Raw genomic sequence first — 25,634 nt, 5'->3', positions numbered from 1 at the left:
GGGCCTGACTCACAGTTCTGCATAACACCTGGTGGCAGTTGTTGTCAGAGTTGTCCCTGTCCCCTGCCTTATGGCAAGGCCAGCGCCTCAGAGGAGTCCTCCTGACAGGACGGGAGGGATACAAACAACTAAGCAAGAACCATGCTGCTTTTTAGCTTTTGGTTCAAGTTCAACCACATCGGATAACGAGGAGGGGCAAAAGCACCAGAGGTTCACTCCAAGACCATGCAGACAAGATACGACTCTAGAATAATTCTCAGACTCAGTATTCCCATCTGTAAAATGGGGAGAATAGAACTAATGCTCTGTATTTCTGGGGAGATTGAGAACACATAGGAGGAGCTCACCCGAGAAGGCCTCTGATAAAGCTTGTTCCTTCCTACCGCTCCTCTCTGGTCGCCACACGCACCACACAACTCTGAAATCAAACCTAAACTCGCACCAACACGCGTCTGCGTCTGAGTCGGTTCTGGGGACAGGTTTCAGAAGATTAACAGGCTGCTGATTTGTTTCTTCTGATAGATATCTCATTTCCTCTGTTTCTGTAGATACCTTGGGTTGGAGCCACCGTGTCACAGAATTAACTCCCTCTATGATCAGTCAGTAAACTTTTTTTTTTAATTTTTTGCCCTTTAATTTTTTTTTTCATTTCTAATGGAGACAGTAACCCATAACATAAAATCGACCACATGAACATTTTTTTAAGCCTACAGTTCAGCAGTGTTAAATATGTCTAGTAAATTTTTTTTTTTTTTTTCAAAACACAACATCTCTGCATGAGGCCTAAGTGAAACAGTGGGTTTTGTTTTGTCTTTAATCGTGTTGTATTTCCTTGCGGGTCTGCATTGGGTTTTAAAGGCAGGTGAGTGGTGACACGTGTTGGGAAGGTTCTAAGCACACCGCCAAGTGCTATCCAGGCTATTTTAAGTTCTTTAAACAGGAAAAGGCTCAAAAGGCTTCCCTGGCCATAGGGACGGTTGTTTAAATAAGCTGTTTGGGGGCACCTGGGTGGCTCAGTGGATTAAGCCAGAAAAAATAAGGAAAGACAAGATGTTCTGAACATTATCATCCCTGATATATGTGACATTTAAAAGAACGTGAGGGGTGCCTGGGTGGCTCAATGGGTTAAGGTCTCCGCCTTCAGCTCCGGTTATGATCTCAGAGTCCGGGGTTCGAGCCCCGCATTGGGCTCTCTGCTCAGCAGGGAGCCTGCTTCCCCCTTTCTCTCTGCCTGCTTCTCTGCCTAGTTGTGATCTCTGTCCATCAAATAAATAAATAAAATCTTTAAAATAAATAAATAAATGAGCTGTTTGTTCGCCAATGGATTTAATACAGCTTAGAAGGAAAAGGACCCTGCCATTAATTAAACTTCCCGTTATGTTGCACTTTTCACTGGCTTTCCTTCGTGAACATTGAGCCTGCTTCATGCCTGTGATGCCCGAGATACGCTGCTTCAGTAGACACCCTATCTTGTTCATCCTGGTCCAATGTGCAACTGTCCCCTCCTCTGAATCTGTGGGTCCTTCAAACACCAGCCCGCCCTCTCGTGAAGGGCCCAGCTCCTACAAATTTCCTCAAAAAGCTTTTCTTCATGGAATTTCTTTATAGCATGTTCCCTGCTGGGAGAAAGTGCGAGCAGGTTCCTGCAGTTTTCAGCTGAGCTGACATGTTCGAAACCACACCCCCTCCTCCTGCACCCCTGCTGGACCTCGGCCCCCTCCATCTCTCCCCTCCCTTTCTGAGATGGGCTGTTCACTCTTTCCCCCTCGATCAACCAGAAACACAAGCCAGTGTCACAACTTTCTCGGGTCCTAAACTTTCCCCAGGTCCCCATGTCTCCTCCTCCTAATCCAAAGGGCCCCCGAGTCATCGGTCTCTCTTGCTGCCTCACCTGTCCCCGGGGGGCCACAGGCACTGTAGGCACAGTGTCCCTCATTGGCTGTCTGGCCTACCGGGCGCCGGGCCCATCCCTCTGAGATCCCTGCTCTCCGGGCCTGCAGAGGCCCACATCTGGTCCCTTTTGCTGCTGCCTGAGATGATGAGCCTCTCCTCACTCCCTTCGTCTCCCTCCTACTCCTTCCTTCTGTCCTCTCCCCTCTCCCCTCTTCCGGTGGAAGAATTATTTCCCAGAGTCTACTTCTTCCCTCTGCTCTGGCCCCATCTTTCTTCTCAGTTTTCGCGTTCCCCGTGTGACCCCCCACTCTCCAAGTCTCCGAGCGCTCAGACACACCTGCTTCGGGATCTGAGTCCACTGCTTCCCCAGGGCTTTCCCCCACGCTGCAGGCCGTGGGGGTGCTGCGGTCTACCCCCCTTAAATGCTGTCTCTGCGGCCATGGTATTCCGCTATTAGAAATGGCTAATTTCGTGGTCATGGATGGCGCCCCATGACTCAAGTAGTTCGTTAGCTTGGCCTTCGAGGCTTTGCACGATCTCGACCCAAGCTTGCTGTTCCCACAGGACCCCGTGGCCTTGCCCTTCTCTCATCCCAGACTGGTTGCTTTCCAGAGCTGTCTGCTGTGTTTTTCCCCCCTGCGTTCCTCCTGCGCCATTCCACCAGCCCAAAACACACACCGTTCCAGCTGCCGCCGCTGAGGGGCCCCTGACGCACCTTCTCCAGGGAGCCTTCCCTGCTTGCCGCCCGTTGGGCAGAACCTCTGCCTTCACCAAACCTCGAACACCCACAGTGACCCCCTCACAACACCAAGCCGCTGACTACATGACCACATACTCCTTCATACTCTGCTTACTACAATGCTGCCAGAACCTGCCCAGGATCGGGGACACAAAAAGTACTCAAAAAAAGAAGAAGAAGCAGGTGCTTGAATGGATGAAAGCAGGGTTACATTCTCACGTCTGTTTCCCTCAGGCCCTATTTCTAGAACTCTATTCTATTTTTAAAGTTCACTAAATTTCTTCTAGTGATCCCATAATACCAAATGCTTCTAAAGTTCCCAATTCTTTCTGGATGGAGCTCAGTATGTGAGGCTCTTTACGCATCTGACCCCCACCCGCTCGTCACCATGCCCACAGGCAGAGACACCAAGTGGCCAGCTGTAGCCACCTAGAAGGCAGCCAATCCTTCCCCATCCAGGGCCTGACTGCACAGACTTTGCAATAATCGTCCAAGGCGCTCACTCAGGCACCAGCTTCTCCCCTGGGGTCTGGGAGGTCAGGGAGGAGAGATGGCAGCAACCCTTTGCCAAGAGCCTACTGGGCCCCGCCCCGAGGGAGGTGCCTCGTGTCTGGTTTAATATCCAGCAACCCACGAGGTACACAACCTGCCCCACTCTTCCAGGTAGGAACGCGGGTATTGGAGAAATCAAGCACCTCGCCCGAGACCCGCCAGCTGCCACACGTGTCTCCTGAGATATAATTCATATGCCATAAAATTCTCCTTTTCCCAGTGTACAGTTCAGTGGGTTTTCATGCATTCACAAGGTTGTGCAACCGTCACACTCTCTAATCCCGTCACCCCAAAGAGAAGCCCCATTCCTATTAGCAGACACTCCTGTGCCGTCCCTCAGCCTGCGGCACTGGCCAATCTGCCTCCTGTCTACGGGGATTCACCTGCTCTGGACATTTCTTATGAATGGAATCACACAGAATTGACTGGCTTCTTTCGTTCAGCGTAATGTTGTCACCGTTTCTTTATGTGGTCGCAGGCGTCCGTGATTCATTCCTGTCTATGACTGACTGACATCCCTTGTACGGAAAGACCCACTTAGGGACCCTTCCACCCACCGATGGACATTCGTGTTGTCTCCCCTTTTTAGTTCATACAAATGCTGCTGCTGGAAACACTCACAGACAGGTTTTCATGGAAATACGCATTTTTCCTTTCTCTTGGCTGTATACTGAGGAGCAGAATCACTAGGTCATGTGGTAGCTCTTACGTTTAACCTTTGAGAAACTGCCAGATTTTTCTATAGCAGCTGCCCTACTTCCCATTCCCGCCAGCAGGGGCACGAGGGTGCATCCTGTTTTCTGAATGGAAATCCTACATTTCCTCCCTCGAGGTCGTTTCCTCCCTCAAGGTCGCATCTGCTCCCCTGACTGGCCGGGGTGTCTCCCCCTGCCACAGGGCCCTGACACATGCCCTACCTTCAGTGCCTGCTCCTTGAAGTACTGTAGGGCATATGCGAAGATTTCAAGGGCTTTGACTTTCTTGCCGTTTGCCGCCGTTAGGTCTGTATCCATGTTGAGGTCCTAGTGGGGGAGAGGAAGGAACAGTAAGACGGGGGAGCAGAGACGTGCCTTGTGGCTTCGGGAACTCCTACCTGGAGGTCTGGGAAAGTCAGCGAGCCATATTTCTGTTTCCTGATACTTGGTAGACTAGGATAGTGTGTCCCCTGTTCTCCCCCAGTAAGGGTCCTGGCAGCATCACCCCCTTCCTGTGGCGGGGGTCCCGGCTGCTCCCTTGAGCCCCTACCTCGCACTTCTCCCTCTCTTCCTCCTTCCCTCTCATTCTGTCTCCCCTGGATCCTCACGAAGCAGAGGTTTCAGGGAGGTGACAGAGCCCAGGAGGAGAGAAAGGCAGCAGGCACCCCTGCTGATACAGCTGACACACTATGACATACTATTTCCACACTCGGACACTCACAGTCACCTCAGGAGCCCCCCTCCCAGAGGCCTAAAGCATCCCGCCAACCTGCCGACGCACTGAGCAGACAGGAAGCTTTCACTCCCCATGAGCAGCAACCAAGTCGCCCCAACAGAAGAGCTCCTATTTTAAGGTTTGTGCTTAACCCTCTTGGGAGTGCAGCACCGCCGCCTGCCTTCTCCACCAGAAGCCAAAGCAGCTCGGCTGGGAGGCGCTGGCCACACTGGGGTCATTCAAAAATGACCAGAAAAGTGCTCACAGCATGGCAATGGGCAGACAGTGGGGCGGTCATCAGGAGGAGGCCCCCAAGGCAGCCGGAACCCAGAGGCTCCTTACTACCAGAGGCTGCTCCTACCAGAGGCTCCTTACCACCAGAGGCTGCTCCTGCCAGAGGGAAAAACAAAAACCACCCCCCAAGTTGGTCCAGCCAGGTAAGGAGGCTTTGCCTTTAGAGCATGAAGGGGACAAAGAGACTGAACCAGCCTCGCGGAGCCTGTCCGGTGTTCTGACCCATCGGCATGAGCTCCTCTTCCCAACCAGCCCCCCCACCCCTGCTGCTCAACAAAGACAACCCCAATATGGGGAGGCAACTCCCAGGCTCAGAAAGGGGGCCGACCACCAGGCAGCCAGAGGGCTGTTCGGCGGCGACTCCCATCGGGTGAAACGGGCAGGAGGCATTTGCAGCAGGAGCCTGTCTGCTTCACAGAGAGACAGCCACGCCGATGCACCCAGAGCCTTGGAGGCAGGGTGCTGGCTGCTGGGCTTCCCTTCACGTGTGTTTGTACCTGCAAACACGCAGACCAACGAAAGCAATCACAATGGGAGCCAGCAACCGGCTGGAACTTTCTCGGTACAGCACCACTCGAAGAGCTTGAGGTAGCTTGATTCCTTTAATCCTTCCACCAACCCTGTCAGGGTCTCTATTTCACACAGGGCCCAGAAAGGTTAAGTCACTGGGATTAAGGATCTTGTGAGTGTCAGAGGCAGGATTTAAATCCAGGCCGTGGGGTCCCAGCGTCCGTGGTCCTAAACACCATCGACGCCCCTTATCTCTAAGTACCAAGAATTAAGGAAAATCTGTGGGATACAATGCTCAAACTGAAAAAATCCTATCCTGTGATCCAAACTTTTCCATGAAGCTTGGGGGAGGGCCTCGAGGATGAGGACCGCTTACAGGATACCGGCACGCTGGGAACAGAGCTGCTTGGCAAGCTGAGCCACCAATGCATTAGGCACCTGTTTCCTAGGCGACCCGCTTCCCCACACAGATGTTTACTTCTAAACTTGTTAGCTAATCGCCTCTGCCCTGGGTTCCCCAAATGCCCTCAGCCCCTGAGGCACACCTACAGGACCCCCGGGTTTCCCAACAACCCAGCAACTGCGGAGGGACCTCCCGGCCCCCGAGGAGATGGTGAATACCAGCAGGTGTCTGCCCTGACCGATCAGTTGCCAAGGCACACATGCTGTTAAACATTCTGAATATCCCTCCGCCCGTGTGTGTATCAGAAAGTGCCGTGTATTCTGCAAAAGTGTCTTGTGCTCCAGGTTGTTTCCAAAATCAAGGTAAATGGATGTTACTTTCAGCTCGGGTGAGACCTGAGGGTTTCCTGGGTTGGGAAGACCTCGGGGCCGGAGGGAAGGTTGGCTCTCCAGTGCAGAGGACGTGGGGGCCAGGGAGAGGCTTGCTTACCCCAGTGGTATGCAGCTTCATCTTGAACTTCTCCAGGTACAGCCACTGCTTGGCCTCGTTGGGATCCAGGTCATGGTAGAAGTCCCTGGCGGCATACCCAAAGCTGTGGAACTTCCTCTCGGGAGTCAACAAGATGGTGGTCGGAGTCTTCTGGTTGGACACCCCGGGGTCGCCCCCTTCCCATCGCCTGACACCAAGGAAAGGCAGAGGTTATGGGACCTTCCTTCAGAGTCACAGTTCAGGCCCACTGGTGAGAACAACTACTGTATGCACGATTCTCCCAGATGTGGGAGCTCACAGGAGCTGCGACAGGTGTGGAGCTCATGGGAGCTGCGACAGGCACGCTCTGATTCCGTTGGTTGAGGGGTGATCAGAGCCACGACTTCAGTCTTCAGTCAGAAAGAAAGAGGAAAGGGGCAAGCACCAGGGTCTTCTTCAGGAGAAGGTCTGCTTTGAACATCCACTCAGCATTTACTGAGCACCTACTGTTTGCCAGTACTGGTGACCCAGACATGAAAACTTTAGGTCTCTGTCTAGGATGTTATGTCTTTTTTTGGGGGGGGTCTGTTTTTTTAACTTGCAAGCCGTCAAAACAAATGTATAGTCAGCTTGTGTCCTCTCTAAAACAAGGTAGGGTATAAACCAATGCATAAATGCCTGCCTTACCGCAGGGGAATGGGGGACCCAGGAAATACCCTAGGGGTCAGAGAAGGCAGAGGTGCCGGCTGGTAGGGCAAGGGGAGGAATGCAGGGCTCAGGAGAGACTCAAAGGACTGACAGAGAGCTGCCGGGATCTTGAAGGAGGGAAGAGCACTGCAGGCTGCTCAGAGATAGGAGAACATGGGGCTTATGCAGGGTTGCTAAGTGACTGGGCAGGGTGGAAATGGAGTGTGTAAAAGGGAAGTGTGAGAAAATCTAAAGGTTGGAGGGCAGGGGCATGGCAGAATCAGAGCTGTGGGTGACCAGAGCACGCTGAACTAGACGGGAAGCCGGGAGACTGAGCAGGATGCTCAGGCCTTGTCTGGGAGCGGAGGCGAGGAGGCTCCAACAGGGTAAAAGAAAGGTGTGGAGGTGGATGAGCCGTCCCGAGAGAGAACTGAGCCACGTGGCCATGGTGTGAGTCGGAGGAGAGGTACCAGAAGCCCCCACGTGGGAGCCAGAGGAGAAAGCCCTCTTCCTGGGAACCTGGAGCCCTCACCAAGGAGGCCACAGGGAACAAGGGACTCCAGGTGAACCTGCTGGCATGGAACTCCCCGGAGGGGGCAGGAGATGCAAGCCTGGTGTCCACAGGAGAGATCCAGGAGGAGAGAGACTTGGTGCCTCCCTACTGGGTGACAGCCATGGTGACAAGGAGGCAGGAGGGCCCTGATAGGAACTTTGAGCTGGGAAGGGACTATGTCCTGCAAGGCTGGATACTGAAGAGACGCCAGAAGAGGAGAGAGGGGGTTACAGACAGGCAGGCAGAGAGGATGGGAGTCTGTCCTGGAGCTGATGAGAGGGTAAGGTAGGGCGGGGGAAGGTGGGGCCCCAGAGAAGCTTCCTTCTTCTCTTAGGTAGAAAGACAAAGAACAGGAAGGAGTGGAGAAGGCAGGTGGTTCGGTGCCTTCTCTTCCTCCTCGAGAAGGCAGGAGAAGCCACGGCTGCCAAGGTGGCCAGGATGCGCTCTTCTCTCCCAGGTCCCAACTCTGCAGCTGCCCCCTGTCCCAGCCCTGTGTTGCCATGAACCACAGGACCACAGGAGCCTCTGGTGGCAACACCGTAACCCAGAGGAAGCAGACCTCTTTCCCTGGCCGGCCGGGAAGGTGGCAGAGCACCTGGCAGGACTTGTCCCTGCTCCCGACATGGCATCATTAGGCTTCGGGGAACCGTCCCAACCCGGGTGGACAGCCAGCCTGGCTCAGCCATGCAGCTGGGTCTGGAATCGTCCCCTGGCAGCTTCCCCTGTCAAAGCTCCATCAAGTCGCAGGCTTCTTCCCAGGGAGCCAAGGTCGCCATGATGAGCACACGGAGACCCTGGGTTCTTCCCCACCCCAGTCACCAGGCGCCCAGGCGCTCCCCACACGACTGCTCACAAACAGACTTTCTGTTACCATCAACCACGGAAATTTTCACGAGGCAATAAACCTCCAGAGTTTTTTCCCCTTCCAAATTTTATTCCTTCATTCCTATTAAAATAATAAAAATAATTGAACTTTCTCCACCATAATTGTGTCAGTCTGTGTCAAGGTTAACGTGTTCTGGTTGAAATAAAATTCAGGTAGGGCCTCCCTCCAAAATCTCTACAAGAATGGAGATGATGTCTCAAGAGGTCTGAGCGCTGCTGATACTGTGGGGATCCCCCCTGGCTCCCCCGAGCAAATGCAATGTTATTTCTTCTTCTTCTTCTTTTTTTCAATTTTCACTGCAAGACTATCCCTTCAAAATACCATTTCTTAAAACAACTATGTAGAGGCTGAGAAACACTGACTCCAGCTTCTGATAGCATGCTCGTCTCCCTTCAAGGTTTCCATTTCCGGGAACAGCAGAGAAGACCTCACAGCAGGTGCCTCGCTGCCCAGAGGCAGAACCCTGGTGGTGACTGAGGGAGAGGGCTCTACTATCATCAGGGTTCTCTACTAGAACTGGCTTTTTGTTATTTCCCGATAATACAACACAGCAGGTGTCTGGAGCCCCTTAGGACAACCCGACCAAGATTGGGGTTGGGGGTCACTTTTATTATGACCTCTGTTTTAAGCAACACACTACAAAAATGCATAAGATCTTAATCTGGGAGCTATCACTAATTCCACAATTGCCAGTTAAATGAGTTCCAAAGCCGATCACAGGGTATCTTCAGAGCCATCCTTGGATTTGGAAAATCAGGGAGATAAAGCCCTGACCCCCAAAGCTTCGAGGGGCCCCAGACTCTGCAGGAGAGCATGCACCAGACTGGAGGAGCCTGTGTGGGTGCCCCGACGGACCGGCATCCTCACAGACAGTCCATCACACGTGGATGGGGATGACGAGAGGGTGTTCTAGGCGGCTGTGTGCATGGCGGGGCGAGGCGGAGGAGGCCCGCGGTGTACGAGCACACAGTGTGTCCTAAGAGACCCCAGGCTACTCCAGTGACCCTATCGGTTGACCTGGCTGAAATTCCTCCCAACTCTGCTTTCTGGTTACTATCATTTGAGGACTAGCACCTACCCTGTTTACATTTTACTGTGTATTAAGCTTGAAGGAAATCTCATTTCACACATACACACACTCTGTGAGACAGACACCGATATTACTCCCATTTCACAGATGAGGAAACAGGTTTAGAAGGTCCAGCAACTGCGCAAGGTCGCACAGTGTGTGGCCGAGCGGACGCCTGGGACCTCCTCCATCATGGCAAGCTGCCTACAAGTCAGCACCCTTCCCTGGGCTGCGTGCTGGAATAACCTGGGTCCGGTTTCGAACACGCCATCTAGGCCCTTCCCTAGACCCACTGAGTCAGAATTAAACTAATGCTTTTCCAGACCAGGAACCTGGAGCCCAGAGATGAGAGCGGGCTCAGGGGCACAGGGGGTCTGGGGCGGAGCTGGGCCAGAATCCAGGACCCGCCTACAAAATGCCATTCACCTGCTTCTTAGGCAAATCCCCCTCCCCTGCCCCAGGGCCCTCCTCCAAGTCTCCACAGGTGCAGTGATGGCACCCCCACACCGCCCTCCCTACCCACAGCGCTCACCTCATCACGTGGATACATTCTGGCTCCTTGGTGAAGCTGTAGGCGTAGCCGCTGGACGTGGTTCCGAAGTCAATGGCCACCACCACCAGAAACGTCTGCTGCTCCGAGACGTTCGGGTCAGCATCATTCTGCGGACGTTCGGGGTAAAGCATGAGGGGCGGGCGGGGGTGGCCGAGCCTGGCCTTCCACTCTGCCCAGGTGTGCACCCATTACAGACAGAATCCTGGCTCAAGTGTGCCACAAAGTGAGCCCCACGGAGAGAGCGGGCCGGCCTCAGCCCCCACCCAAGGGGCTCCAGGGAAAAATGGAGGTGCCCCCTGAGCAGAGGCCCGGGCGGCCAGGGTGAAGACACCTGCCCACAGCCTGCCCACCAGCCCCTTTATCAATTGCTTGTGAACTTGACTAATTATGGAAAGTCCATCTAGTCTGGAAGCCCAGTTGTTCCCCGAGTGACACAACCTTTCTCTCACTGCCCCCTCCCCCCAATTCCCACGTAGTCACAGCCCAGAATGCTCTGCCAGCTGTGGCCTTGCCACGTCTCTAGTGACCACTCCATCTGCTCAGACGTGTTGTGTGTGGGAGGAGGGCTTTGCGTGCCAGGGACCCTTGGCCACGTGATCCTGGCAAGTTGCGTCCCCTCAGGGGACACAGCCTTTCCTCAACATCAAGTGAGTGGATCAGGCCATTCCAGGTTTCCAAACCTTTTTTTAAAGCAGTGTAGACTTTTTTTTATATCTCCAGAACTTCATGTTATAAACCCATAGATGTCGGGCTTGACATGTACTGCTTAGAGCAAGGGGTGAGATCCCCACCCATCTGGCCTCTTGTCACACGGTTCCTCCTTCCCCACACACCGCAAGGTGACCCTGAAGCTCTTATGGGGGCCCCTCAGGCTGCCGTCTGGAAAGCCGCAGTGTGAGGACGGGTGCTAGGAGGCCAGCCCCCCAAGGTTCCCAGGACGGAGGGAGTTCCAGGACACTGAGGGAGGTGACAGTTACAGGAAAACCAGGGCAAGCTGGTGCCCCCGCCTAGCGGAGCCTCTGGCAAAGTGACCCCTCCCAGGGCAATTTTCTCTGGTCGGCTATGTGGAAGTTCCTTGAACAGCTGCCCCACAAAAATCGGCCTTTTCAGTGAGGGGTCGGGTGGCAGCAAAGCCCAGTCTCCAGTCCCCTGCCCAACTAGGTCGCCTCCCTGGGCCGGCCAATGCAGAAGCCAGCCCAGCCACAGAGTCGTGGACTAGAGTGCTTTTCACTGATGCCCCGGCCAGAGCTAGCGGCTCGCTGCTGAAAGGATGCCTCACCGTCTCTGGGCCCTCGAGCTCAAGGGGTCCTCCCGCCCTTCCTGCTAATGCACGCAGGCCAAAAGCCCCAGAAGCACCAGCCACACCCCAGAAAGCCTTTCCAGGCCCAGGGTGGGGAAGGGCTTGGTGGGCTCACACGGCCAGTCCCCAGGACCATGCACTCCCCGCCCACAAAGGCGAGCGGCTTGCCCAGCAGCCTGGATCGTGAGAGCAGATCCAGAAAGCAAAGATCGTCAGCACACAGCCCTGCACGTAGAGACACATCTCTTACCGCGATATGGGAAGGAGACAGCGGCGTGATCCCTGTGTCCCCCAGACTCCGGGCTGGAGAGGAATATGCAGACGTGGGGGCTGTTTCTGAAAGGAAAGACAAAGGCCTCCTTAGAAGCGATATGGGCTGAGCCCCGGGAAGCCAAATCCCAGCACACGCATGGTCTGTCTGTTCGGGCACTCCCTTGTGTTCGGTATTTAGAGCCAGATGAAACGTTCTTCCTATCCCCGTGACCACCAGGCCTCTCACCAAGTCCCCCCCAGGGCCTGCTTGGCGGAGACCTGCCCGACCCCCACATGGCCTCACTCCAGGCGTGCGCTCTCCCAAGAGTCGGAACCTCACCTGAGCCCAGCCATGGACTGGATGAACCTGAGCAAATGTTTGGATGGGTTTTTTGGGAAAAGGTTCCAGGTTCCTTGCCTTACCCCAGAGATTAACAAGCCCCATTACAGGAATACAGGACAGGCGTGCAGCGTCCAGAAAGAACTTCCTTGCTTAGTGGACACATCTGCTACCCCCCCCCCCAGCAGGAGGCCACATCACAACATGGGAACTCATCTCTCTTCAGTGATCCTGCTGGCTCTGGCATCCAGGTAAGAGAAAGCACGGCAGAAGGTCAGGCAGGCTAGTGTCCCCGGACCCCACGCCTAAGGCCCCACAACACACATGAGGTCAAACCAGAGAAGAGGCAACAGCCAAGCCGCCCAGACATCATTATGATGATGGCCCTGCTGGCCTCGCCATTATGCAGGCACCGACATTTGTCCTGACACCTTGCCGGGGCCCAGTGGCCTTCCTCCGGGAATGAGGACCCAAGGAGAAGTCACACTGTCCCTGCTGGGAGCTCCATGCTGGTCTCCTCGCCCACCACCCAGGACTGGCAGGGCAGCAGAGCATGGTCTGTGAGTGACCCTGGGTACCCACAGATTGCCAGGGCCCACTGGGGTGCTCTGCAAACATTGCCCAGCTAGTACACAGCCTACTCCTGGGTGGGAAGAACTGGGAAGCTTGCTCAAACATACTGATGGTCAAGGAAACCCAGAGGGCGTGAGGTGTCTGAGAAAGGCCTGCTTCTAGGGGAGCACAGCAGTGGTTCCATCAGCCTTTGCTCTCAGATCACTCTGGTTAATCCCACACACTTACTGGTTTTTGTTTTTTCCTGCTCCGTGAGAACTCAAAGAGCATCATTACCGTAGGTACCAAATGGGCTGAGGGAATGAAGTGAATCATGAAAGGGTGAATGTGAGCCTTCAGATCTGCACAGCCACCTCCACTCCCTGCAGACATCTGGTCTCCCTTCTCCTGGGGAGGATCCAGTTCCAAACCCTGGGAGAAACTCGCAGAAGCGAGTCGGTACAGAGACCCAAAACCAACTTGCAGGGCAAGGGACTTCCAGTCCTTTCTCCAAAGAAGACACAAAAATGGCCAATAAGCATGTGGAAAGATGTTTAACGTCATTAGTTACCAGAGAAATGCAAATCAAAACCACAATGAGGTAAGGCTTCACACCCACTAAGATGGCAGCTATAAAAAGGAAAGAAAGAAGTAACAAATGTTGACAAGAATATGGAGAAACTGGAACCCTTGTAGATATCCAGTGGGAGTGCAAAATGGTGCAGCTGCTATGGAAAAATGGTTTAGTGCTTCCTCAAAAAGTCAAATGTAGAATTACCATATGACCCAGGAATTCCACACATAGGTATCTACCCAAAAGAACAGAAAACAGGGATTCAAACAGACACTTAAATGTACACATTACTGTGATATTATTCATAATATCCAAAAGGTAGACACAAGCCAAGTCTCCGTCAACAGATGAGTAAACAAAATGGGTGTGCCCATACAATGTAAGATTACTCGGTTGCAAAAAGGAAAGAAGTTCTTGGCCACACTATTGCACAGAGGAACCTAGAAAACATTACGCCAAGTAAAATAAGCTGGACACGACAGGACAAGTTTTGTATAATTCCACACACATGAAATATCTAGAACAGGCAAGGTCAGAGAGACAGAAAGCAGATCAGACGTCACCGGAGGCTGGGAGGGAGGAGGAAGAAATGAGGAGTGCGAGTTTTTCTTCTGAGTGAGGACAATTACTGGAAATAGGGATGATGATGGTTTATCACACTGTGAGCGCAATTAATGCCCCTGATTTGTACACTTAAAAATGGTTAAATTAATGTCCCTGATTTGTACACTTAAAAATGGTTAAAAGCGCAGATTTTGTGTCATATATACTTTTTCATAATAAAAAATTTGCATTTAAAATGCTCAACTTGCTCATCTTAGAGGGAGAGCAATTTCTGATTCCTAGGAGCACCCCTGGCTTGGTGCTCTTGAAAAGAGAACAGAGACGTAAGCCCAGCCAGCCCCTGGCCCAGCCTGCGGAAGTCCACCCTCTTCGTTAATCTCTTAGTCAAGGGCACTCCCCTGCCATAAAGCAGGGGGACTCCAGCCTCGCTGCTAGGGAGCACTGCCAGATGGTCCTTCCCACCTGTTGGCGAGAAGTCTGCCCTGCCCACGGCCCCTTGGGCAGGCTGCAGAGAGATGCCATCCAGCAGTGAACCACCTTCCTTCCACCTGCTACCTGTGAGGCCTGCGGCCATGTGTCCACATTTGCACAGAAGGTCTTGGAAGACACCAAATGTCTAATTGCCCAGTAAATCTGGTGTTGGCAATTAGCAAACAAGCTATTATCTGCAGACAAACCATCCACCCCGCTGTCTGCTCGGTCCTAATTATCCCATCACTCGGCTCTTCTCAGAGCACGTCCCAGTGATTGCAGAAGAGCATGTGTTGGGCCACACGTTGAACACATGCCTTGGGCCCCCCAAGGACTCCAGGATATGTGAGGACAAGAACCAAGGCTTTTCTCGGTTCTCCCTGCCCCTCCCCCACCCAATTCCTTGCTGATCACTGAGCCAGGCCAGGAGGTGATTGACCCTCATGGACTTCCTCCATCAGAAGTGAAAATGCAGGGGCGCCTGGGTGGCTCAGTGGGTTAAGCCGCTGCCTTCGGCTCAGGTCATGATCTCAGGGTCCTGGGATCGAGTCCCGCATCGGGCTCTCTGCTCAGCAGGTAGCCTGCTTCCTTCTCTCTCTCTCTGCCTGCCTCTCAGTGTACTTGTAATTTCTCTCTGTCAAATAAATAAATAAAATCTTTAAAAAAAAAAAAAAGAAGTGAAAATGCAGCTGTACCACGTGATGACTTAAAACTGATTTGCGTAGAGGAGCAACATTTTTAGAGATGCGTAGAAATCCAACAACATATCATGCATGTCCCCATTTAGAGCTCTGCATATCCCATATCAAAGACAACTTGCCAGTTAAGGTGTACCAGCCCCCCACAGGAACACGCAGAGCCAGGGCTGACAACTGTGTTCTTTCAGCTAACCATTTAGGATATCCAAATGGTGCTCAAAAATTCGCGGGGGCTGGGAGGTTGGGGGAACCAGGTGGTGGGTATTGGAGAGGGCACGGATTGCATGGAGCACTGGGTGTGGTGCAAAAACAATAAATACTGTTATGCTGAAAATAAATTTAAAAATTAAAAAAAAAAATTCGTAGGGAAAAGAATATGGAAAAGGCTATTTGAGGCCCAGAAGGGTATGGGCAGTTTCTAGTGTCCTAATCTTCTCCACCAATCCAGGGAGCTCTCATTCAACAGTAAGTCATCAGGAATAAACACAACGGGGTCAACAGAATATTATCTATTGATCTATGGCTATTTGACAGATCTGAAATAACAGACAAGGGAGAAAAGTTGATATATGGAATGTCTATAGGCTCAAGGGACCTACTGTGTGTCCAGGCTACCAACCACTTCCACACTGGCCATTACACTACTGTTACTTACACGTACTTTTATGTAAATGTTCCTTACACATACTGTTAATTACAGTAGTGTAATGTTAATGTAATGTTACATTCCACAGTAAAAAATACCAGCTGTCACTGACTGTGATCAAAGCCAATACAATAACACCTGCCCCGTGAAAACGCCCGCCTACATGATATTTCAGTTCGAGGACACACTGAGGGCCTGAGCACGTGGGGGACGGACAAACAAGGCAACAAGGATAGAGATTCTTAGAGTGCAGGCTTGGGAGCCAGAAAGGAAGCTGATGGAAAGAGAATTGAGACCCATCTGTGGAGGTAGGGAGAAAAGAATAGCAAAACAGACATGAAAGAAACACAGTCCGCCAGTAAGTATGGTCAAGGGCAGAGCAGAGGGATCTGGGAGTTCTAAGAAACACCTACTGCACCGTTCCAGCCACGTTACATAGACGTTACATAGACACTCACAGCGTCTTCCACGTCCCTCCGAAATGCGGTAACACAGAGGGAGCTGATGATTTCACGTCACAGAATCAGAAAAACACCGATCATTTCAAGAATGCAAACCATCTGCCACAGAAGGATGGTCAAGCTGAAGAGAAAGACACCTGACTCTTTCTAGTAAACCCACAGAAAACAATTGTCAGCTCTCCTTTGTTATTCATTTCAAATAATTTAATGTCACTTCTGTCTTGTGTATTTATTATGAGATTTTTTTTTTTTTTTTTTTTTTTAGTTTGTGGGAATACAAAAATAATTTGATGGGGATGTTTCTAGGTTCACTCAATCCAGGACCCATGTCCCAACACATTCTTCAACCAAGTCACTTTTAAAATAATTTTTACAGCAAAGAGGGGTATGAAAATATCTTTGCAGCAAAGTAGAGGATATAAATAAGACTCTGACTCAACCGACGAGTCTCCTGCCACAGGAATTTTTTTTTTTTTAGAACCCCAAACCAGATAATGGAGAAGAAACTAGTTGAACTATACTAGGTCAATACTCATCACTTGCCTTAGGGGTGTGAGAATGAAGACACAGATTTCGTCACGGTTCCCGTTATAAAATGCCAGACATGTGAAAATCAGACACATTTTTATTTGCTCCTGGCTCTAATGCCTTTAATCAAAGCAGATGTTCTTAAAATAAAAAACAGCCTTGATAAGAAACGTCAAAGCTAGCCATAATTCTTGAACCTGCTTGTCTTCCTCTTCTCCGCTGGAGACATTAGTCAGCAAATGGCGGTGAGCAGAACTGTAGACTTCCCGAGATATATAAAATTGATCTTGCTCCATAAATAAAACATTTTTAAAAAAATGAAGAGAGAACCCTTGGGCTGACTCTCTTCCCCAAGGCTCTAGGCTCATGTGACATGACAATTGGTCTCAACAATGGTGACTCCCCAGCTTTTCCGAACAGGCCCTCTTTCCAGCTGCCAGATTTATGTCTCTATCAAACAAATGCTCAATTTCAAAAGGATTTTTAAGGTCTGGTCCTTACGGTTTAAGAAATGCAATATATATTTTCATTTCTTTCCCCTCCTAGCTGTGAGATAACGGGTATTTGCTGACAATTGCCTAAAATCAGGCTATTTTAGAAAAGCTCTTCCTTCCTTTCTCACTCTCTTTATATGCCCTCCCTGCACTGTCATCTTTGAAAATTGATTAGTTCAAGGTCATGTGTAGGTTACAGGCAAAAATCTTTTAAGAAGGAAAATAAAAAAAATTTATTATCCTTGTAATAGGCTTCACGGCTAGCTGAACTAATGCATTATTACTGTAAGCTGAACTTCCATTTCAGTAAATAATTTATGGGTTTTTTTTTTTTTTTTTAAATCACCATGGTTGATGTCCAGAGTAAATGGAAATTTTATTGGCATGAACTGGAAGACCCTCCTGGTTACAAAGAACACGGAGTGTAAAATAGCTGCTCTCCAAATACTAAACAATAAGTATGGAAAGGAGTATTTATAGTGGCAGAAGCCATAGCACCATGACAGCCAAGAGCGGCAGGCTGCACTGGGCCCCTTCTGACATGGGGCGGAATCTTCCAGCTATCTCCCCCCCTGGGGGGAGATGAGGTGCCCCAGTGAGGGAAAACTGGAACATCTGGATTTCTGGAGAGACAGGGAGCCCCACAAGTCCCTGCAACCCCAGACCATGGTTTGGCGGGGGTAGGGGGGCGTGTGTAGGGGGAGGTCCACACGCACATGTGCTCCTGGGACATTGCTATGGGAGGTGAGGAAATGGGTTTCTAGACCAACAGTTCTTCCTACTAACCTCCATGAATTACACCTAGCAACCTCACAGCCCTGACCCCTGGAACCAGCATTTGGAGGGGTTCCACCAGATCACCCTACGCACAGTACTGAGATACTTCTGTCCACCTGGTTTCTGTTCCATGGACCTTGGAGTCGTCTGAGCAGGGCTATGTTTCACTTCTTCTCTGGCTCCTCAGCTCCTGACTTTCACAGGCATTCAATAAGTGTGATAATAATGATGAATGGATGGATAAAAGAATGGAGAGATGGATAGACAGACAGATGGATAGAAGCATGGACAGATGGATGGATGGATAAAGAATGGAAGATGAGTGGGTGGACAGGTAGGCGGCTAGAGAATTGAGTGGATGGACAGATGGATATTTGCATGAGTGGATAAAAGGATGCATAGTTGAGTGGATAGATGGATGGGTGGATGGATGGGAAAACGGACAGATGGATGTGTCTATGTACCCCCAAAAGTGGATTCAGTGAATATGCACAGATTTGGAAGGTCACAAAGGTCTTTCCCAACTGAGGCACTGACCCCTCTGAGTCAGGATATTGGTAACACACGTGCTGAGTTACCTGCCTCCAACAATGTGTGGCCAGCTCTCAAAGCACTCAGACCTGCTTCTCTCCTTAGACATCCCCTTTGGTCAGTGCAACCACCATGGCTCCCAGATAGAGTCCTAGACTCCTCCCTCCCTTCCCACTGCATTCTCGAGCCAAGTCATTCCTGTGAGAGATTCTTCGCATCTCTCACATTCACTCCCTCCTCTGCAACTTCACCACCACGACCTTGGTCCACATCCTGCTGACACTTACCAGGGCTCCCGCCCAGCATCCCCAGGGCTCCCTGCTCCAGGTCTTCCCCCTCCAAGTCATGCTCTCCTGCAGGCAGAGCCATCTGGTCAAACCAAGATCTCATACAACCTCCCCATTGTCAGGGCCTTCAATTCCCATGGCCAGCAAAACGAAGTCTAGCCTACCACCGGCACCAGGCCCTTGGAAGTCCATCCTCACCTCCCTCTGTGGCCTCTCCTCCTTCCATGGCCCCCCTTTCCTGGCCATAGCAAGCCTTTTCACAGAGCCTGGAACATCTGTGCTTGCTCCCACCCCATACTATGCCAGGAGGGCACCCCACTTCAGCAGTAACCTCCAAAAGTCAGCCCCCTCTGTTTGAGGGAGCAGAGTCTTCCTGTCATCCTCAGCAGGGAGGAATGAAGACCTTGGTCATCTGCACCATGGGATCAACAGGCAAAACTCAGGCTGGGCGAACTGCTAGGGCAAATGCCAGGTCTCTCCAAGATGTAAGTTACAAAGGAAATATACAGGAAAGGAGGGGAAACCTACAGATCAAATGGTCTCAGACTCCTGCAACAGAATGACCAAGAATGCTTGTTAAAACAGATGGCTGGCCCCAACCCCACCCTAAAGTCTCTACTCCGACAAGTCTGGGACCACTGAAAATTTGCATTTCTAATGAGGTTCCCGGGTCATCCTGATCAGACCCAGGGACTGACTCCCACAGCTTAAAAGACACTTAAGAGACATCATGACCCCTCTTGTTGCAATCCATGGACTAACACTGGATCATGATTCAAATGAACAAAACAAGAGCAAGTAGAGGGGGCAGAGAGGGCCACCAGCTCGGGGCGCAGGGTGGCCCTCGAAACCAAGAGAGCTTAGGAACAGAAGAACAAAGACAGAGTTGGCTCTTTGGCTGTTGCTCATAGAGGGATGACAGGAAAACAAGCAGCTCCGGATGGTGATGCAGAACGTGGGCAGGCTGGACAACTGGAGAATGCACAGGTGTGAAAGCTCCCCTCTCTCTGGACACAACTTCTCCCTCTGTGAAGTGGGAATCCACATTCCCAGGGACTCCATTTTATTGAAACAAAGGACATAACTCATGGGAAACCCTCTGAAATGAATAACGGCCCCGCCCACCATCTGTTGCATTCCTGACTGGGGTCAGCTATTTATGTACGGTTCTGACTCTGGGCTCTAGTACAAGTTTATTCAGACTCACATGGTTAATCTGAAATTGTTAGAGAAGTACAAAACCCAGAAATCTATCAGGAAAACCATCACTGTCAACCATCTCCCAACGTGAATTTCACGTCGAGGTCCCCGCTGTGCTGGGGTAACTCAGGAAATCCTGCTGTGTGAGGGGGCCGTGAGGTGTTGTCATCCTTCCCATTCCACGGATGAGAAAAGAAAGGCCTAGAAGGTTAAGAAAGGAGCCCACGCTGTCAGGATGCCACCCAGCTGCGTCGAGTTCTCCAACTCTGAGCCTGCGCGCCGGCGCTACAACCAATGTCACGTCTCCAACAGGTGCCACTGCTCAAAACAGATGAAGCTACAAGATATGAACATAAATCCCCATTCCACAGAGGAGCAAAAGGCGTGAGGAAAATCAGGAGGGCACAGTCACAGGGCGTTCCCAAGCCCCAGCTGCCCAGCGCCTCCTCCAGGCTCAGAATTCTGTGGGGCACGGCCTTCTTGAGGCTCTGAAGCCCATCAGGATGCTCCATTTCAAATGCCTTAATTCTTCCAACCCAAAGATCAGGGCGTGGGAGAGGGGTGCTGATAACACGGAAGTGAAAGGTACAAGTTCCAGGTCAGGAAAGCTGGAGTTCAAAATCCCAGCATGGCCACTTCCCTGGTGCATGACTTTGGGTGAGCTACTTTTATTTCTCAGAGGCTCCGTTTTCTCTCCTGGAAACTGGGGGACAGAGGGGATCATGATGATGGTGATATATTTTAGAGGGTTGCTCTAAGGACAAAATGAAATGATACCTATAAACCCTGGTGCTGGGCAAGCACTCGGTAAATTACAGAAGCTGTTTATTATCATTATCCATCATCATCATCATCAAACAGCAACTGCTGTTGCGAAACAGGCCATGTGCCTACGCTAGGGGGACGAGCGCCACCAGACATGCAGTCAGCGAATGCACTTCCTTTCGCTAGTGTTTCTCCAGGCTTGTTAATCAAGGATATAAAGACCGACCAGACAGAAACTTGGCACATGGAACCCCCAGGGAAACTCTTAGCAATGGGAACGGGGCTGGTGCTGCCACGGGTGAGAGAGACTGTCTGGTCCCGACTCCCCTCCTCAGCCCATCTGCTTACCCCAGGGGCACTTTCAGAAGGATGGAGGAGAATCTGGGAAGCCACCTGCCCCCACTCCCACCACGGAATGAGATGCAGGCTTTCCTGTTCTCTACAGTGAAGCACACTTCGAAACTGAACAGGTCGATGAAATAGCTCTGTCCCACTCTAAGGAAAAGATGCCACTTGCCTGGGCCCTGGGAAGACCCTGGCTTAGACTTCCCCAGTTCCCACCATGAAAAGCCCTGGGACGGCTCAGTCCACAGCGGTGCTGACCGTACTGAGGCAGTGGAACTTTCATGCCCTGAATATGCACCACTGACCCTGGAGAGAGGTGAGGAAAGGCAGAACAGGAGGTGAGGGCCAGGGAGACAGACAGCTGAACCTTCCTGATGAGGGAGAGCTGTACCACCTCCAGGCAGGAAGGGGTGCCCTGAGCCCAGGTGTACCCCCCTGCTGGGGAACCCGAGCATGAACTTCCCATGCCCTGCCAGTGTCCTGCGAGCCGAGGCTTATGCACATACATGACAGGCCCCTCTTGGAGAGGGTCTTAACAGAAGAGACAGTTTGCACACGGCCCAAAGGTGTCTACCTTGGGGGAGCGATGTCTCCCAGGCAGGGCTGCATTCACCCATAGGCAGGGGTGCCATTTTCTTACCGCCAACATACCACCCCACGCCATGAAATGAAAGACTCTATCATCCAGAGTAGGCAGCATTTTCCAATTTCTGCACCTAGAGCAGATCTTTTCCTAAATCACCTAAGAGCACTCTGAAAGGTAGCCGTGGCACTTAACAGTCAAATGAGAAAAGGAAAATGCCTGGTAAGGCACTGAGTTCCCCATCACCAGAGGGGTTCAACCAGTCAGGTATCAAAGAAAAACGGGGGGGGGGGGGTTGGGAGCTGGACTATACAGATTTCTGCATTCCGCCTAGATTCACTACGCACATACCACCCTTCAAGAGCTTTGTGGAGGCTGTGTTGCAGTGTGGTGAAGCCCAGGGCAGGGCTGATTCAAATCCCAGCTCAGCTCCTTACTGGCCTTGGTGGATCCTGCTGTGTCTACCCACCAAACATTTTGCTCTTCTTAACTAAACCTCAATTTTGCATGGCTCTCATGGAGGTGGCAGAGGGGCACCTACCCCAGACCCAGGGCTGATCCCGGGTCATCAAAACCAATCATGGCAAACCCTTCCCCTTCCCCAATGACAGAAGTGGGAATGGGTTTGTGAGGGAAAGTCACCTGGGGGCTTCTGGGAAGGAAATATTCTTACCCTGAAGCCAGGGCCCTGAGGAAGAGCCGGTGGGCGCCATCTTGCCACCAGCCTGAGAGGCAGCACCACCCAAAGAACCTCCATCCGTTCTGGATGGGGTCCATGAGCTGCCAACTCAACCTGCTTTGAAGCTTGCTGGACTTCTGGACTTTCTACTCTGAGTTATAATTAACTTCCCTTTTCTGGAAACAAGACAAAGTCAGGTTGTCCATGCTTTTCAGCCAAAAACAGATTCATAGCTGTGCGACCTTAAACAAGTTACTGAACTTCTCTGTGGCTTGGTTTTCTTTCTGTATGAAATAGGATAATGATAACTCTTACCTCTCAGGATTAATGAGGATTAAATAAAAATACCCCAGGCAAAGGTCTTAACAAGCCTAGCTACTATTATTTATACAGGGTCTCATTTTATCCTTACAATCAACCCAATGAAGTAGAAAGTAAGTAGTAAGTAGTTAATAGCCCCATTTAACAGCAGAGGAAACCGGGGCACAGAAAGAGTAAGTATCTTCCTGAAATCACACAGTTGTGAGCGCCTGTCCCCCTCGCCTGAGCTCCTTCCCTCCACCACACTGCAGCCCTGGTTCCAGGACTCTGTGACTGGCCCGAGTCTTTCCTCAGGGCAGCTGGTGACACCACAGCGAGAAACGAGAGCTGAGGAGGGGTGGAACTGGGGAGGGACTGCAAATGGGCAGGAGTTTCTTTACAGGGTGATGAAAATATTCTGGAATTCGACAGTGGCGATGGTTGCTCAACCTTGTGGCTGTCCCAAGAGCCAACGGATTGTATGCTTTTGATTACTTTAAAACGCTGGATTTTATGGTAAGTTATTTTTTTAATGATACGTGAATCTCAATTTAAAAAAAAAAAAATCAAAGAGCTGCTGGAAACCACCCTGCCAGGAAAACTGTCCCTCGTCCTACCTGCACTCAGGAGCACAGCCTTCCTCCCTAGAAGAAGACATTAGTCACCGCCACCCACCCTGGCCACCGCTCCCTCCTGCCCTCCTGCCAGCCCCGGGCAGTGGCCAACGTCTCTGCCTGGCCCAGTTTACAGCAATTCTCTCGGAACCTGGCCAGTGGTGGAGCTGGCTGCCTGTCCCGGACTCTCCGAGCGGGCCAGGGGCGACGGCTGGCACAGACCTCTCCCCAGACACCCTGCTCCCGGGCAGCGTGTCAACATAGGCCCAGAGCAGGGCCAGCACCCCAGCCACCAGCTGCATTTTCGCTTTTCCCCTAGATGCTCTGAAGCTGCCGGCTGGACAGAACCAAAGGCCACGCTCCGTCTGCAGAGTCCTGGGATGGAGCCCCGCGTCGGGCTCCCTGCTCACTGGGAAGGCTGCTGCTCCCTCTCACACTCCGCCTGCTTGTGTTTCCTCTCTCACTGTCTCTGTCAAATAAATAAATAATATATTTTTCAAAAAAGACTTTCTAGGTTTAAAATCCCTCATTCTTACTTTTTTTTTTATACAAAACCTTCAATGAGGAACTGGCATTCTTACAAAGGAAGAATTCGTAAACTCAGTTAAGATATTGATCAACTTTAGCTTTTGCCGCGTTAAGCAGGCATGGCAAAATTTCAAGAGAAACTCCTCTTGAAAGGATTTAAAATAGAATATCTACTTCCAGAGCAGGAAAGGGAGATAAAAACAAAGAAAGAAAACCAACGAACAATTCCCCCTGGACCAAATTTGCTCCAAGTCTTTCCCCAAGGAGTAGAAAGGCCATGCAAAGTACTTTCCAGGGAATGAGGCTGACTTTCTCAAGCTACTCCCAGAGCCATGGGTGGGGACTCTAAGCCACAAGACCCAGAGTGTCTGCTGAAGCATCTCGAGGCCCACCTGAGACCAAGCAGCTTGGAGGAGGTGAGTAGAGCCTTAATACACTATCGCAGTGTACTACATGAGTGTGCTCCATATTCTCTGTGAGTATACATATGAATCCCCAGGAAATGCTGCACATTCTGGGTTCAGCAGCCACAGGAAGGCCACACAGATGGTCCCAGCAGCCCACACACCCCGGAGCATGTGTGTCCTACGTGCACAAGGGGACTGCAGTGCACGCAGCCTCCAAGACCCCTGTTCCAGCCACTGCAGTGCCCAGGTGGGCAAGAACCGAGGCCCGGGGAATGCGACTTCCCACCCACCCTAGCATCCGTAGAGGGCCAACTGCCCACGATGGGGACTAGGAAGAACTGCAGGGGCATCTGTAAGCCCAGGTGGTCTGTCTGGGGCTTTTAATTAGCGTTGTCCCATAGGCCCATCCCTCCCAGGATGCTGGCCGGCCTGCTTCATTAAGCCCAACCATGTGCACGGCCAGCTTCTCTGACTTCATTGTTATCTTTAACAGCTCCTTCTGGAACTCAATTAATCAACAGCCATCTCCTCTGCAGAACAGAATGCTCCAGACACAGAGTGACCCGCCTGACTCGCGGTAGGCACACCCCCACTGAGATGGGAATGTATGAGCACAGGCAGCGACATCCTCACTGGACGGTGACCCACAGGAAGTGACCGCAGGAATGCTCCCAACAGGAAAAGTGGAGCTGGTGACAGGGACACCTGCACAGATCCATTCTCCTGCCCTCGTCTCCCTGTCTCTCTCTCCCCACAGACACATTCTAAGTCCTGATGATGTGGACACAACATTGAGGACATTCTGGGTTAGTGGAGAAGAAGATTCTAGAAGCTAAAATATGCAGTTGGAATTTCTGCCCAAACTGAACAATGCCTTAGGACCAGCAACTCCATGACTAGGATTCTACTCAAGAGAAGTGAGTGTATACAGGCGTCCACAAAAAGATCTGTTCCAGAATCAGCTTTTTTTCCCATAATCACCAAAAACTGGAAGCAATCCAAACATGCATCAGTAAGAGAAAGGTGAACCAAGTGTGGCGTGACTGTACGATGAAACAGCACTCCGCAGGGCAATCGCTTCGGCATTACCTGGGAATTCACCCGCTAGGTGAAACAGCCCCCCATACCCCCAGGTCCTGCATGTCAGGTCTCCTCTGCCCCATCATCATCGGGCTGCCATTCGTCTTGTCTAGTGGACACACATCGCATATGTATTTAATTCATGAGAATCTGACCATGACTTATCAGGCCAAAACAGGGTGAATGATTTCAATTCAAATATTATAATTAAGAAAACTGTAAAATTCTATTTTGTACTCTTTATTAGATGCTGTGGTAGGTGCCAAAGGGGGGTTGGGGTGCGGGAGGCAGTCCCAGGGTGATGATGCTTGCCTGGCATCTTCAAGGACAAGTTTGCTGAGTGAACAAGATGGGGAATAGCATAGGCAGAGGCAGAGAGCTGGGGAGAGCTTCCCAGAGAGCCCCGCACTCTGCCAACAGTCTGCTCCTCTGAATCAGGTCACAGCCATGATTTCATCAGGTCACTCCAAGCCTCAAGCACCTGCTGGGGCTCTCTACTGTCCTACATATCAGGTCTAGCTTGCTAACCAATCAGATGTCTCTCTTAGCCCCTCACCACTGCCCCATCACCCCCACAAACCCCTCCACCAGCTGGACTGTTCTCTGCCACATGGGAAGCATCTGTCACCCCCCCGCCAAGG

At 51.4% G+C, this 25,634-nt stretch overlaps 1 protein-coding gene across 3 annotated transcripts in view; it reads right to left on the bottom strand.

Moving 5' to 3' along the window:
• HSPA12A (heat shock protein family A (Hsp70) member 12A) overlaps positions 1–25,634 on the bottom strand; it is a 155,464-nt gene that overhangs the window by 22,269 nt on the left and 107,561 nt on the right. For all 3 annotated transcript variants that reach the window (XM_059173067.1, XM_059173068.1, XM_059173069.1), the window contains 4 exons: positions 11,568–11,653; positions 9,997–10,124; positions 6,291–6,477; positions 4,102–4,206 (listed from right to left, as the gene is read on the bottom strand). In XM_059173067.1, coding sequence (XP_059029050.1) covers positions 4,102–4,206; positions 6,291–6,477; positions 9,997–10,124; positions 11,568–11,653 — 506 coding nt within the window. The remainder of the gene's footprint in view (positions 1–4,101; positions 4,207–6,290; positions 6,478–9,996; positions 10,125–11,567; positions 11,654–25,634) is intronic.

The sequence above is a fragment of the Mustela lutreola genome, chromosome 4 (assembly GCF_030435805.1).
Source record: "Mustela lutreola isolate mMusLut2 chromosome 4, mMusLut2.pri, whole genome shotgun sequence".
Lineage (NCBI taxonomy): Eukaryota > Metazoa > Chordata > Mammalia > Carnivora > Mustelidae > Mustela > Mustela lutreola.
This window is presented reverse-complemented; position numbering and strand designations above follow the sequence as displayed.